The sequence below is a fragment of the Triplophysa dalaica genome, chromosome 2 (genome assembly GCF_015846415.1).
Source record: "Triplophysa dalaica isolate WHDGS20190420 chromosome 2, ASM1584641v1, whole genome shotgun sequence".
NCBI classification, from domain to species: Eukaryota; Metazoa; Chordata; class Actinopteri; order Cypriniformes; family Nemacheilidae; genus Triplophysa; species Triplophysa dalaica.
Window position 1 is genome coordinate 20,540,241 of NC_079543.1, and position 12,995 is coordinate 20,553,235.

The following is a 12,995-nucleotide window of genomic DNA, read 5'->3' on the forward strand; positions in this document are numbered from 1 at the left end:
TATAGGTTTCCAAAAATACCACTATGAATCATTTGTCGTTTACCTTAAAAAAATTGTTGCTACAAATTTATTTTTGTGTTGTGTTGGGCGTTATTCTGGTAGAACTATTAAAACATTTCTGTTTACTAAAATTGAGTAAAATATTGGCTTACATTTTATTTGCATAATTTAAACAAAAATTGAAATAATCAGAATTTAACTAAAATGATTAGCAGAGAATAAAAACAAAACTGAAATGAAATGAAAATGCAAATACATTTATCGTATACAACAACGTAAACTTAAGTTCAAACATAATAAAATGACCAAAGCAGATCAAAAAATCGCTAATAGCTCAAATTAATATTAAAAAACTAAAAACATAAAAACAAAAGCTAATTCATAACATTTATTAAACTACTGTATACAAATGAAAATAAAACCTTAAAATTGTCATAGTTTTTTTTCATCGGGGCTTTTTTATTATTATTATTTCTGTAATTTGCTACACTAAAGTTTTTGCAATGTACTTACAAATTAAATGCTTACATTTTTTGGCACTAGTCTGCTCGGGGCTCTTGGACTCTCCGGTACAGCAGGTGGCGGAATGTCATTGTCATGCTCATTTCTTTTCAACAGGTTAAGCAGACGTTGTTGCTGGTGTTTTATCCGTCTCCATAATATATAATATCTACCTATATAGCGCAATGAATCGTCGTGTACTAGTCGTGGACATACATTATATAAACTCCTGGAAACTGTCCGAGGACAGACCCGGCATGTGTGAAGACGCGTGATATTAGACGTGGAGACCGAACAGTAAGTAATTAAGTGTGTGTATCTGTATGTCCGAGGAACCTGAGCTAACGTTAGCTGCTAGCAGAGTAGCATTTTTTATTTTGTTTAACTGTTTTAACTATATTACTATATCTAGTTTCTCCGTTTATCCCCCATTTGCATTAAGAACTATTAACTGGTTTTATTGACTCGTTAAACGGGTATTGTATAGATAAAGGCTGTGGTAGTTTCTGTTTATTAGTTTTTGCTATGCAACTGATGTATATTACTAGGAAACATACAAGCTGTACATAGGGCGTTAAATCAAGTGTTATGTCATTTTACTTTGATTTATGTTTTATGCTCTTTTAATTAGCAATACACTGCTTTGTTGTGTCAGTAACTTATTTTGTCAAAATGTAAATTACACATCTGGATATATCAGACTACAGTCCATGTTTAATTATTTTGCTGTGGTTTCATTTCAGGATTGTCAGACACCTTTGAAAAAGAACATAATTGTATTTTTTATCATCTATAATGGTTTAGTGAGACAATAGCAAATTCGTGGTTACTATGGTTTTACTGTGCATAATATGTTTCAATTATGATTGATTTTGGAAAGAGATGGGCATCTCTGGATCTTACAAAATTTACCAAAGAGAAAATGATTTAGCGTGTTGGATTTTAGTATTTTAATAATGTTACAGACTTTTAAGGATACCTCAAGTAAGTAGATGTGATAAAATAACATTTATTATTGTTTTACTGCTGCTTAAAGAATTAATAAACGTTTACAAAACAGGAATTCTTAAAATAATATAGGATGTATTAAAGGAAAATATATTTTTGGTGACATCCAAGAGATTTCCAGGCCTCGTAGACATCATGGCTAGAGTTGTTGTCAAGGTCCAGAAAAGTATTAAAGACATCAAATTGGTCCATCCGCTTATAGGTGCTCAATTGTATTTTTTTAAGCGACAAAAATACGCTATGTGCGAAAAACAAAATAATTACTTTAATCAATATATTCTCTTCTGTCTTGTCAGTCTATGGTGCGGGTTCACGAGGGCACTTCGACGGATGCGCATTCGGTTGGGCAAAAAAGTGCAAGTCTCGCTCCATATTGAAAACATCAGACATTTTGTATAGATCATCTTATATACAGCATGCCTCTGCTTGTAAACACAGAGTTGCGCTCACAGGTTGTCAGTCAGAACGCTGCCGTCTGCCCCCACCGAAAGCGCATACGTCGAAGTTTTGGATTTGAGGTGAACTTTTCTTTTAATGTATATATTACAACGATACTTTGGAGTTGTTTTTGACTCGTGATATTATGAAAGTGAATCAGACATGGTAAACAACAAGGAAACAGGGGCCAGCTGTTCAAAGTAATCTGATTGGATTGGATCAAATAAAAAAAATGGGTTTTTAAAAAGAGAAAAACGGATTGTGAATTTGGATTAGATAACAAAATCCAATCTACCCTTGGTCTGGATCAAATCGTCAATTTGTGGCGCTCAAAACTTTTTGTAAGATTAGGGATATATTTGAGCAAGATCCAGCATTTGTATGTACATTCATATATGTATATATACACTCGCCTAAAGGATTATTAGGAACACCTGTTCAATTTCTCATTAATGCAATTATGGTGGTGGTGTAATGCTGTGGGGGCTGTTTTCTTGGCACACTTTAGGCCCCTTAGTGCCAATTGGGCATCGTTTAAATGCCACGGCCTACCTGAGCATTGTTTCTGACCATGTCCGTCCCTTTATAACCACCATGTACCCATCCTCTGATGGCTACTTCCAGCAGGATAAGGCACCATGTCACAAAGCTCGAATCATTTCAAATTGGTGTCTTGAACATGACAACGAGTTCACTGTACTAAAATGGCCCCCACAGTCACCAGATCTCAACCCAATAGAGCATCTTTGGGATGTGGTGGAACGGGAGCTTTGTGCATCCCACAAATCTCCATCAACTGCAAGATGCTATCCTATCAATATGGGCCAACATTTCTATAGAATGCTTTCAGCACCTTGTTGAATCAATGCCACGTAGAATTAAGGCAGTTCTGAAGGCGAAAGGGGGTCAAACATAGTATTAGTATGGTGTTCCTAATAATCCTTTGGGTGAGTGTACACTCAGATTAGGGATGCACCGATCCGATACTCTGGATCGGAATTGGGGCCGATCCAGGTCTTTTTAGCTGGATCGGGTATCGGACTGACGGGTTCTCTTCAGTCCGATCCGTTGCGATACCCGTGGATGTTACTCTAAAGCTTCATAAAGGACTAACTATCAGGAAATTACCATAAACGTTGTCATGCACTGTTTTCGATGTCATGTATTTCGATAGCTTTATGCGAGGAATAAACCAATATAGCATAATTAAAAAACTCTGACCTCCGCTGGTGCGGTCATCTGTCAATCTCAATCCAGCATGCGTGTGTCCGGGAACAGTCAGGACGTTACTCGTTCCAAAGTTTTCAATATTCTTCATAATCACTAGATAATAGTCTGTGGTTTTGTTTAAAATGCATTTTGCCGTGTTTGCCGTCCAAACTTTAGGATGGATTCAATGTTCTATGATTTAAACACATAACATATCTCTTCTCTTTGTGTTATAACTGTTTTGAACTTGGGAAGCAAAGATCCCCGCGACATCAGGATCATCACTATCCGGGATGCGCGTGAGTGAAGCGGGTGCATTAAGCGTATCATTCTGCGTCCAATGCGCATGACTTTAAATAACGTAGAAGCGAATGTATTAAGCGCATCATTTTGTGTCCAGGATGTGCATGAGCGAGTTTGGTGACTTTCATATTGTGATAGCTTTGTGTAATAAACAGATTTATTTGTTAAACATTTTGTAAGTATCTGTGCTTTATGAGACCACATTTTTGTTTTGTATGTATTTTTAAGTTTAATACAGCACTTCATTACATTTAAAAAAATCATACTTTTAAGTAAAAATACTTAAGTAAAGGAAAATGGTAGATTTTAATGTACTCATGGATTTAAAGTAAAAAAAAACATTTGTTTATGGACTGTAGTGGAGTAAGTATGATGTGCTTCATACTGTAGGGAAATATTTTTGTCCAAAGTACTCTGATAAAGTACAGATATTTTAAAATGTACTTGAAAGTAAACATGCTTAACTATCCACCTCTGGCAATAAAAGTTAAAATATGGAAGTCTACTTTGATCATGAAAAACAGTGCTAGTATCGGATCAGAATCGGTATCGGCCGATACGCAGAATTCAGGTATCGGAATCGGATCGGAAAGGAAAAAGTAGTATCGGTGCATCCCTAACTCAGATGACATTTTAATTTTGCTCTTGACTAGTTTACCTGTTAAAATAAAATAAGAAGGAGAAGTAGACATTAGACTTTAAATTAGATTTAAATAAGATAAATTAGACATTAGACTTTTAACGACCTATAAGATTCAGTCCCTATAAAGGGTTCTTATCTCAAATATAAGAAATTTGGTTGATTTAACACAGAATGACCCTATTTATTGTTTCCCATTTTATATACTTCCTTCACCATATCCCTTTAGGGCCTCCGTAGAGCACTAGTAATCCAGATTAAGACATCTAAAAATTGTGTCACTGAAAATCACTGTGATCTAATCCAGTTTTGCTTTGGAAAACACCTCAAAAAAATGGATAACATTATGCTCTATTGCAAAATATGAAATTCCTATTTCCTGCAAATTCTTATCCAGATTAAATTTTTTCAACAACTGGCCCCATAGCGGAATCAGGATTAGGATCGTGAATCTCAAACTGTTCTCAATTTCTTCAAAGGTCATGGATTTCCCAGGTCACTTTGAGCAGATCTTTCAACAGCTGAACTTCCAAAGGCTGCATGGACAGCTGTGTGACTGCGTCATCATGTTGGGCAGTCGTCATTTTAAAGCCCACCGGGCCGTGCTCTCCGCCTGCAGCACACATTTCCGAGCTTTGTTCACCGCTGCTGAGGGAGATGCCAGCACGAGGATGATCCATCTGGACTCTGAGGTGGTGACCGCCGAAGCGTTTGCTGCGCTCATGGACATGATGTACACCTCCACGCTTATGCTAGGGGAGAGTAACGTGATGGATGTCTTGCTTGCCGCTTCTCATCTCCATCTCAACGCTGTGGTGAAAGCTTGCAAGCACTACCTTACGACCCGCACTCTTCCCATGTCTTCTCCAGCAGATCGCAGTGGCCAGCATCACTCCGAGCAGCAACAAGTAGCAGCTTCTGCTAACTCTCACCTCCAGCGTTCGTTTCTGCTTCAACAGCTTGGTCTTAACCTTGTCAGCTCTGCCCTGAGTGGAACTGAAGATGGGGGAACAGGGGCCGGGAGGAGAACTGGTTCGGTGTGCGGATCCGTGGATCAGCGTGGTGCTTACCCGTCACGTCGTTTCATGAAGCGTAAGCAGCCCTTGGGTCTGCTCCCTATTGACCGCATGAGGGCTCGTCTGACCTCACAGGCCCAGGGGATTGCGGGGGATGGAGAGGTCAGAGTGGGTGGAGAGGAGCTTCTTTCACCAGACTCCCACAGTAAAATGATGGACGAGGTTGACGCTGGGGTCATTCAAGGGGATGGTTTAATAGAGCACGATGACTACCGAAGAGGACTGACCCACGAAGACATGCAGCTTCCAAGCCAGTCGGATGGGGGCAGGGGAACCGGAGTAGAAAAAACGTTGATGTTGCCACGTAAAGAGGAGTATCCAGATGCAGGGCAAGGTGATGGGATTAAGGTCAAGAATGGAGAGGAGGAGGAGCAACAACAGCACATGCAAGTCGTGGTGAAGAGTGAACCACTGAGTTCACCAGAGGCTGTGGATGAGACCAGCTATGTGACTTCTCAAGCAGAAGGAAGTGACCAGGTAATTGGAATTCATATCAAGCTAGTGGGACTGTATTATATATTTTATCTAATTGATTCGATTTGAATTATTTAAACACTAATAATATGTGTGGTTACTCTAGCATGAACCCTATGACAAATATTTGGTGTGAATTTTCCTCAGGTGGAGGCAGTTGGGGAAAAGCTGGAGCTTAGTCCCGAGGGCAGCGAGCGCAGCTTTTCAGACCCCCAGCCCAGCTCTGAGCTGCTGATCAAAGCAACCAAGGGATTGGGAGCAGAGAGAGACGGAAGAGTAGAAGAACTGTCCTGCAGCAATGCTCTGGATTCCTCTGGATTACACATCTCCAGTTTTTTGGGTTCGAAGAGCTTCGGTGGTAGAGCAGTATCATCTAACCTCACCAGTAGTGTGGACCATGTTCCGAATACTACAACAGGAGAGTTTCAACCGGACCATGATTCTGCTCGCTTTTTCCTTGCACCCGATTCCGCCAACGCTGCATCTTCCTCACTGCACCTCCTGCCTGGGGATACGCAGGTCTACTCCGACCTGCAAGCGGAATCTCTCTTTCTACGTCCTGCACATGATGGAATAGCATCGTCCTCAACGTTAGCATCATCTCGGGTTGGAAACGTGGACCAGCTTGCGCTAGAATTCCAACGCAACATTTTGGGTTTACAGACCATCCCTCGTTCAACCAGGGGCGGAGGGTGCAACACATTCAGACGTATTGCTCCCAAGGTCCAGCGAGAGACGTTGCAACAATGCAACAACAAGATGCTGCCTCCTCTTCCTCCACAATGCTTCTGAATGGAGTAAACTTTGATTCTTCTCTGTCGGTAGGTCAAAACAGTGGCATCTCCAATGTGAACCCGCTACCCCAGTTGACCAGGGCTTCTGCTGATGTTTTGTCAAAGTGCAAGAAGGCACTTTCAGAGCACAACGTACTGGTGGTGGAAGGAGCTAGAAAGTACGCCTGCAAGATCTGCTGCAAGACTTTCCTCACTCTGACAGACTGTAAGAAACACATCAGAGTTCATACAGGTGAGCGACCGTATGCCTGTCTGAAATGCGGCAAACGCTTCAGTCAGTCCAGTCACTTGTACAAGCACTCCAAAACAACCTGCTTACGATGGCAGAACACTGACATGTCTAATGCCCTGCTGTAAGTAAACAAGCACTCCGAAGGCATCGTCCAAGGATGCCCAACCAATTTAATCTGTGCTAGCTTGCTTGTATAAGCACACAGTCGCACATCTTCCCACCTGTTTGGCTGTGTAGGGTGTACCGGATCAGAATATTTTTTGCTGTCTTGGTGGGTCTGTAGAGCTTTTGTTAACAAGCTTAAGAGCTTTCAAGAAATATTGTGCTGTTGATGGTGAGCTCTGTAAGGGACCAGTTGTGTTCTGCAGTTTTTAAGTATCTTTAAAAGAATAATGATGACTGCTTCAAGTGTTTCAAGCTGATGCTGGAACTGCTGAATTATGTGTTGTCTGTTGTATATTATTGAAGTTTTTGAGCCTCTGTAAATGCTTTCTATTGATCGTTTCAGCGGCAACAACATAAACAAATGTTTTGTGGCCCAAACTTAAGTTCCAGTAAACCTCTTCAAAGAAACAATACCCGTTGAGTAGTTTTAATTTAATACAGTTAATATACAAATAAAATATTAATATAAATAGATAATAAATAACAAATAATAAAATGTATTTTCTAACCAAACACAGACCGAAAGTTAACTTTGGGCCAGGCTTGTGCGTCCGATGAAACCGTCTATAGTTTAAATTCAGTTACTTTAGTTCCTTAAGGTGTGTCTTATCATTTCTGTCCCAAAACCAACAGGCTTGCCATGCCAAAGTATTTGACCAAAACGTATTGGATACAACCAGTATTGTGAGGCATTGTAGGTACGTTTCTGGCTGGACAGGTTGCTGGGTTTTGGAGCAAGTTAATATGCAGCAAATTGTTTAGTCTGTATAATTAGTAGTTTACCAAAAGCTAAATTTGACCAAAAAGCTGTTACAGTTTTTAAGGTGTCAAAAGTTTGCTCCATAACAGCAGGACAAACTACAAATGGCTTAATAAACTAAATATGACAATATGGAAGTAAAACAGAATTTACTATTGAATAGGGACACCTTTTAGCTTGAATACACATTTTCCATATGAACTATTATTACATTCATATTGAAGACATTGCATTACAAATTTGCTTTGGTGAGGTTATATTTTGGTAAAGGCTGACGATATGTTAATGTGCCTTCTGATGGAGAAAACGAATGATTGGTGTAAAAATTGATAAGCGGTAATGTCAAAATTGTTCTGTTAAACTTAAAGACTGTAATGTTTTGTGGATTCATAGAACTTGAACAAGATTTAAAAAAGGAAACAGTACTGTAAATGCACATAAGGATGATGTTTGTTATAGTACACGTTATTGTTTATGAAATTGTTGTAATTTAATGGTCATGTTTCAGTGTTTTTAAGAATTGTTGTCTTGTATGATGTGTTTGATGCTGTATGATGGGAGTTTATAAATGCTAAATTTGTACAACCCCAGAAAATATTAGACCCTAAAAAAACATTTTTTTCTGAAAATTACTATTTCTAAGTACATGTTTGAGTAAAAATCATTTTGTTTCGTTCTGTGAAATAGTGACAACATTTTCCACAAATTCCGAATCAAAATAAAATAAATTAAAAAATGTGCATTAATCTGCATGTAATTGAAATGGGCAAACTGGTCAAAATAACAAAAATATGCAAAGTTTGCAGATTTTGAATACTGCAAAGGAAAAAAGTTTGTATTCATGTTTAAAAAAACAGTACGTGTACACGTATTTAAGGATCGTTTTTTTTTCACATTGTTCTTGTGTCGTTTTGGATTCTCTCATACTTTCACATACTGTAGCTGTTGGGCGACTGTGTCGTTCCTGACTTTCTGTTAATATTCATCAGACAGTGGCCTGGAATTGCCACAATACATACAGAAATGCTAAAAAAGGCAAACTGAAGTGGTCTTCTACATTTTCCATGGCTGTAATTGTTCACAAGATTTAGCTGCTTTCCAACCTGTAAACAAATAAGTAAATAAATTACACATTCCAACCTGTAAATAAGCTATTTTACGTTGAGCATCTGATTCGTGTAATCTTTTTTTTCTTTTTGGCGGTTATAATGTAATACCCTGTTACAGCTTTGACATTGTGGTAAATATGGCCACTGATTGAAATCTTGTTCCATTGAATGAACTCTAAGGTTCTGATTATGGTAAATCATACCCCCTTAAAACTTAACCAAATACCTGTGGCTGTTTATTATACAGTACAACTGTGCCATAACATGAATATTTCATTATAAGTGTTTTATAACTGAATATTTATGAAACTTTTCTCTTACTGAACTTTTTGGACGTTTATCTATTATCTAAACATGTGAATTTAAAAAATTCAACATCTACTTAAACAGTTTACACATTGATTTTCAGATTAAATTACCTTAAAGGTATGTACATATGTGTTAACTGCACAAACAATTTTATGTAACGTGACATGAAAACAACTTGTATCACAATAGAAATAAACAACTGCCTTGTGTAACTTTTTTACCATGAGTCATATTGTTAGTGTGGTCTTTTTTTCTACCATTTTAAAATGAATATAGTGAATAAAATGATGAGTATTAAATGATTAATTGTATTAAGTGTATTTATTTAAGTCTTAGCATTTTATTGAATTGTATAAGTGGATTTCAGGAAGCGAAGACATTAGATTTTAATCTGTTCTCAAACCAACAACTAAAGGCACACAAGCAGAACTATTTGTGAGACCTGCAATGACATGAATGGACTTTGTAGATCTTTGTAGATCATTGATCTCAGATGGTGGACCTTGTCTGTGTACTCGCAAACAAACATCAGCGTTGTTGATCTTTTACGTAAAAGTTAACACAAAAACAATTGAACACAGTGTGCCAGTTCTGATGTGTGAAAAAGACAATTACCCTTGAGCACTCAAGTGAAGCAGAAGATTTTTATTTATAAAAACGAGAATTGTCCCTTTAACTGGCTCCATGGCGTTTCCTTTTAGAGCTTAAGTTCTTTAGGCATAGGTTCTCCCCTGAGTCCAGCCAGCAGGTTGTTGGCAGCAAGTGCAGACATTGCATTCCGTGTAGTGTAGGACGCGCTGGCAATGTGGGGAAGAATCACTGCACAGACAAAGAAATGCTTGTCAAAGCTTGTACAAAGTACGTATGTTTAATAAAACCTTTACAGCATACCACACATGTAAGCATACCACAGTTTTTCAGTCTAAAAAGTGGATGGTTTGTAGGCAGCGGTTCAGGGGTGGTGACATCCAGCCCAGCTCCAGCGATCTGACCAGTGGACAGTGCTTCATACAGATCCTCCTGATTAACCACGCCCCCTCTTTAACAACAAAAACACTCGGTTTCTTCATTCTTACATGTTTACAAATTTATTCTTGGTGCCTTTTGACAATCATTTGAGAATAATTTTATAGCAGCCAACATTTGGAAAACCACTGCAATGGACAAACATTTACCTGCTTGTGTTGATGAAGATAGAGTTTTTCTTCATTTTAGTAAACAGATTCTTATTGCAGATGGCCTGAGTCTCTGGAGTCAAAGCACAACACACTGCCAGGAAATCCGACTGCTTTGCCACCTCATCGAAAGAGACTAAACAAACAGCACGTTTTCCAGGTTTAAGTGAATGAAGTAAGATTTTTATGAGTTCATCTGAATTTGGAATGTAGAATAGATCTCACCATATTCTGCTTGTATCATATCTGCGAGCTCAGGTCTTGGCGTCACATCTGTGTAAATGAACTTCTTTACCTTAAATGGCTTCAGGCGCTCTGCGATGGCCACACCTACCCAACACACATACAAGGATCAAAAACTTAATTTAGTCCAATATAATATTAAGCTATTAATAATACCATATTCCTTCAAATGAACCATATTGTACATATCTAATTGGCAACATTTTGCTGAACTTAAGAAAGATTAAAATCAAATACCCATGTCTAATAAATTCATTGATTTATGGGAGCACTGATCCTTTAATAAATTACTGAAAATGAACCAGCTATGTGGCTATTTCTTACCAATCCTCCCTAGTCCCAATATGCCAACTGTGCTGTTTGCTAGTTCATAACCACACAGCCATTGAGTTCTCCATGTTCCCCAGCCACCCCTGAACACACACATGTATAAATCAGAATGGTTTAGTCCTAGGGATAATTGTTTGCTGTGAGTGTGAGTTTTAGTACGTTTTAGCTTCATGCGTGGCTTCAATGAGTCTTCGTGATGTAGTTAGCAGCAGGGCAACAGTCAGTTCAGCCACAGAATCAGTCAGGACATCTGGAGTATATCCCACACAGATTTTCCTGGAAAACACACACCCATGTCACCAGGTTACACTTCAGGAAATTCATTTTTAGAGTACTCACACAACTGACCTTTTCTTGAGCTCATTCAAAGAGAGATGATCGAAACCCACTGACATAGTGCTGACCACTTTCAGATTTGGACCTGCAATGTTGACACACAGACAGTGTTCAGGATTGTCTTACTCAGCCAATGTTTACATGAAATGTATGCAACAACACATTAAATTATCCCAAGCAACAGCATTCATATTTTGCGTTTACCTCTTTTAAATCACAGTCATGAAAAAGTTAGTTTTTTGTGGAAAATGTGCCAGAACTGTATAATAGTTGATATGGGTAAAAAAACATGTTTATCTTGAATTGATATAAATGCCTGAGGTTGTCAAACCAATAAAGCGCAAACACAAGGGCTAACCAAAATTTGTCCTTGTTTTGTAAACCAACCTGCAGCGTCCAATAATTCTGCATCGATCTTCTCTGTGAGTACACACAATATTCCATCGCAACCTTTGACCTTTTTCAGCAGTTCATTCCTGGGCACAGGGTCATCAGAGTCCCACATCTCAAACTGCACTCTGGATCGAGAAGAATTGAAATGTTATGTAAGTGATTTTGAGGTTTGAATTAACCAAATACCATTAAGGTGGCGTTTTCATTCTATATTAAATTTATTTTACACCTTTAAAAATCCATATGTGTGAAATATTGTAGCAGGTGACTTAGATTAGCCTCCAACGCTAAAACTGAACACTTAACCAATCGGTCAAAAGTTTGTTATTAACTTTCTCTTCTCTGTAGTTACTTATCTTCAGCTGAGGAGAAGTTCCAGTTATCACATGCTGAACAAATATTTAGTTTACAAAATAGGGTGCTGGTGGGGTAAGACTAAGATCAAGGGTTTTCCATCGTTTTCAGGCTAAGGACCCCCAAACATGATGAACCTTTTACGAGGGACCCAATTCTAAAATACTAAAATACAATTCCATTTCTTTGTACAAAGAAGCGTTTAAACAGCTAGACAAATAAGTGTTATATTATGAAGATTAAAGACGACAAATTGTTTGAAGAAATTAAACTGTAAAAATCCTTATTTGAATTTTACAACTTTTGCTGAATTCCTTAGAACCTTCTGGAGGCCCCTTGTGTAAACCTCTGACTTCTGTCATTGTGTCTGAACTGCACATTGTACACCAAAGAATAATTGCTCATTCATTAAACTGCAGTTTACTACTAAAATAATTACAAACACATAACCACCCAGCTAACAGCACCAACGCATTGCCAGTAGAGATTTGCAGAAACCAGTACAGATCCATTATAAACATAGAATTCCCATTTTTAACATTAAATCCATGAGAGTTTATTATGAATGGTTCTATATTGATGTTACCAACTAAAATTGATGAACCTTATGTTCTTGGGGTAATACATTATTTTGGTGCACATAATACGTCTAAGTAGGCTATAATGAATTACACTAGAAGTCATTTTAGCTACGTGTTGATCCAAAAAAAGTATTGGTATGTATTAATTCATATAAATTAATTGCTTTTACGTATTCATGATTGCAACAAAAAAAAAACACTGCAAAGTGTGTGACCCTATGCTTTTTACGCATCTGAAATCTGGCGTCAAACCTACTGTCCGGATTTTCGGAGGATGTCCAGTCCGTCCTGCGGCACCTGCCGCGTCACATACACTTTCGGTAACGTGGACATCGCGCGTTGAAATCCAGCAGCGCTACACGCAGAGACTTCAACGCCGATCCTCTGCAGTCTCCTTAGCGCTATTCTACTGCACCACATCACTATCAAGGTAAATCAAGCCAAGGATGTTTGGTAAAGAGGACGGCAATGCTCGAGCTGCAGGTGCTGTGTGGGGAGTGAGAGAGGGTAACTTGAGTTTGGGGAGGGAACCCGTGGGTGGTCTGACGCTCTCCAGACGACAACA

At 38.4% G+C, this 12,995-nt stretch overlaps 2 protein-coding genes across 2 annotated transcripts; one reads left to right on the forward strand and one right to left on the reverse strand.

The window, feature by feature from the left end:
* The first annotated feature begins 534 nt into the window (after positions 1 to 534).
* On the forward strand, positions 535 to 9,320 carry LOC130440176 (zinc finger and BTB domain-containing protein 5). The gene is given in 4 exon segments (XM_056773120.1): positions 535 to 798; positions 4,579 to 5,652; positions 5,797 to 6,370; positions 6,373 to 9,320. Coding segments are annotated over 3 exon segments (2,073 nt in total). The 5' UTR covers positions 535 to 798; positions 4,579 to 4,581; the 3' UTR covers positions 6,801 to 9,320.
* Positions 9,321 to 9,648: 328 nt separating this feature from the next.
* grhprb (glyoxylate reductase/hydroxypyruvate reductase b) lies at positions 9,649 to 12,942 on the reverse strand. The gene is made up of 9 exons (XM_056773135.1): positions 12,687 to 12,942; positions 11,490 to 11,620; positions 11,115 to 11,187; positions 10,926 to 11,042; positions 10,761 to 10,849; positions 10,419 to 10,523; positions 10,194 to 10,329; positions 9,927 to 10,057; positions 9,649 to 9,837 (listed from the first exon to the last, which is right to left on the reverse strand). The coding sequence occupies exons 1-9, from the start codon at positions 12,848 to 12,850 to the stop codon at positions 9,716 to 9,718; spliced, it is 1,068 nt and encodes a 355-aa protein (XP_056629113.1). The 5' UTR covers positions 12,851 to 12,942; the 3' UTR covers positions 9,649 to 9,715.
* Positions 12,943 to 12,995: the final 53 nt, after the last annotated feature.

What these genes read in the sequence shown, in the direction of transcription:
- grhprb (XM_056773135.1), bottom strand. Translation starts at nt 12,850, where the DNA reads ATGTGGTGCAGTAGAATAGCGCTAAGGAGACTGCAGAGGATCGGCGTT. An exon ending in AGAATTATTGGACGCTGCAG is followed by an intron (nt 11,188 to 11,489) that starts GTTGGTTTACAA and finishes TCAACATTGCAG; the next exon opens with GTCCAAATCTGAAAGTGGTC. An exon ending in TTTTAGACTGAAAAACTGTG is followed by an intron (nt 9,838 to 9,926) that starts GTATGCTTACAT and finishes TTGTCTGTGCAG; the next exon opens with TGATTCTTCCCCACATTGCC.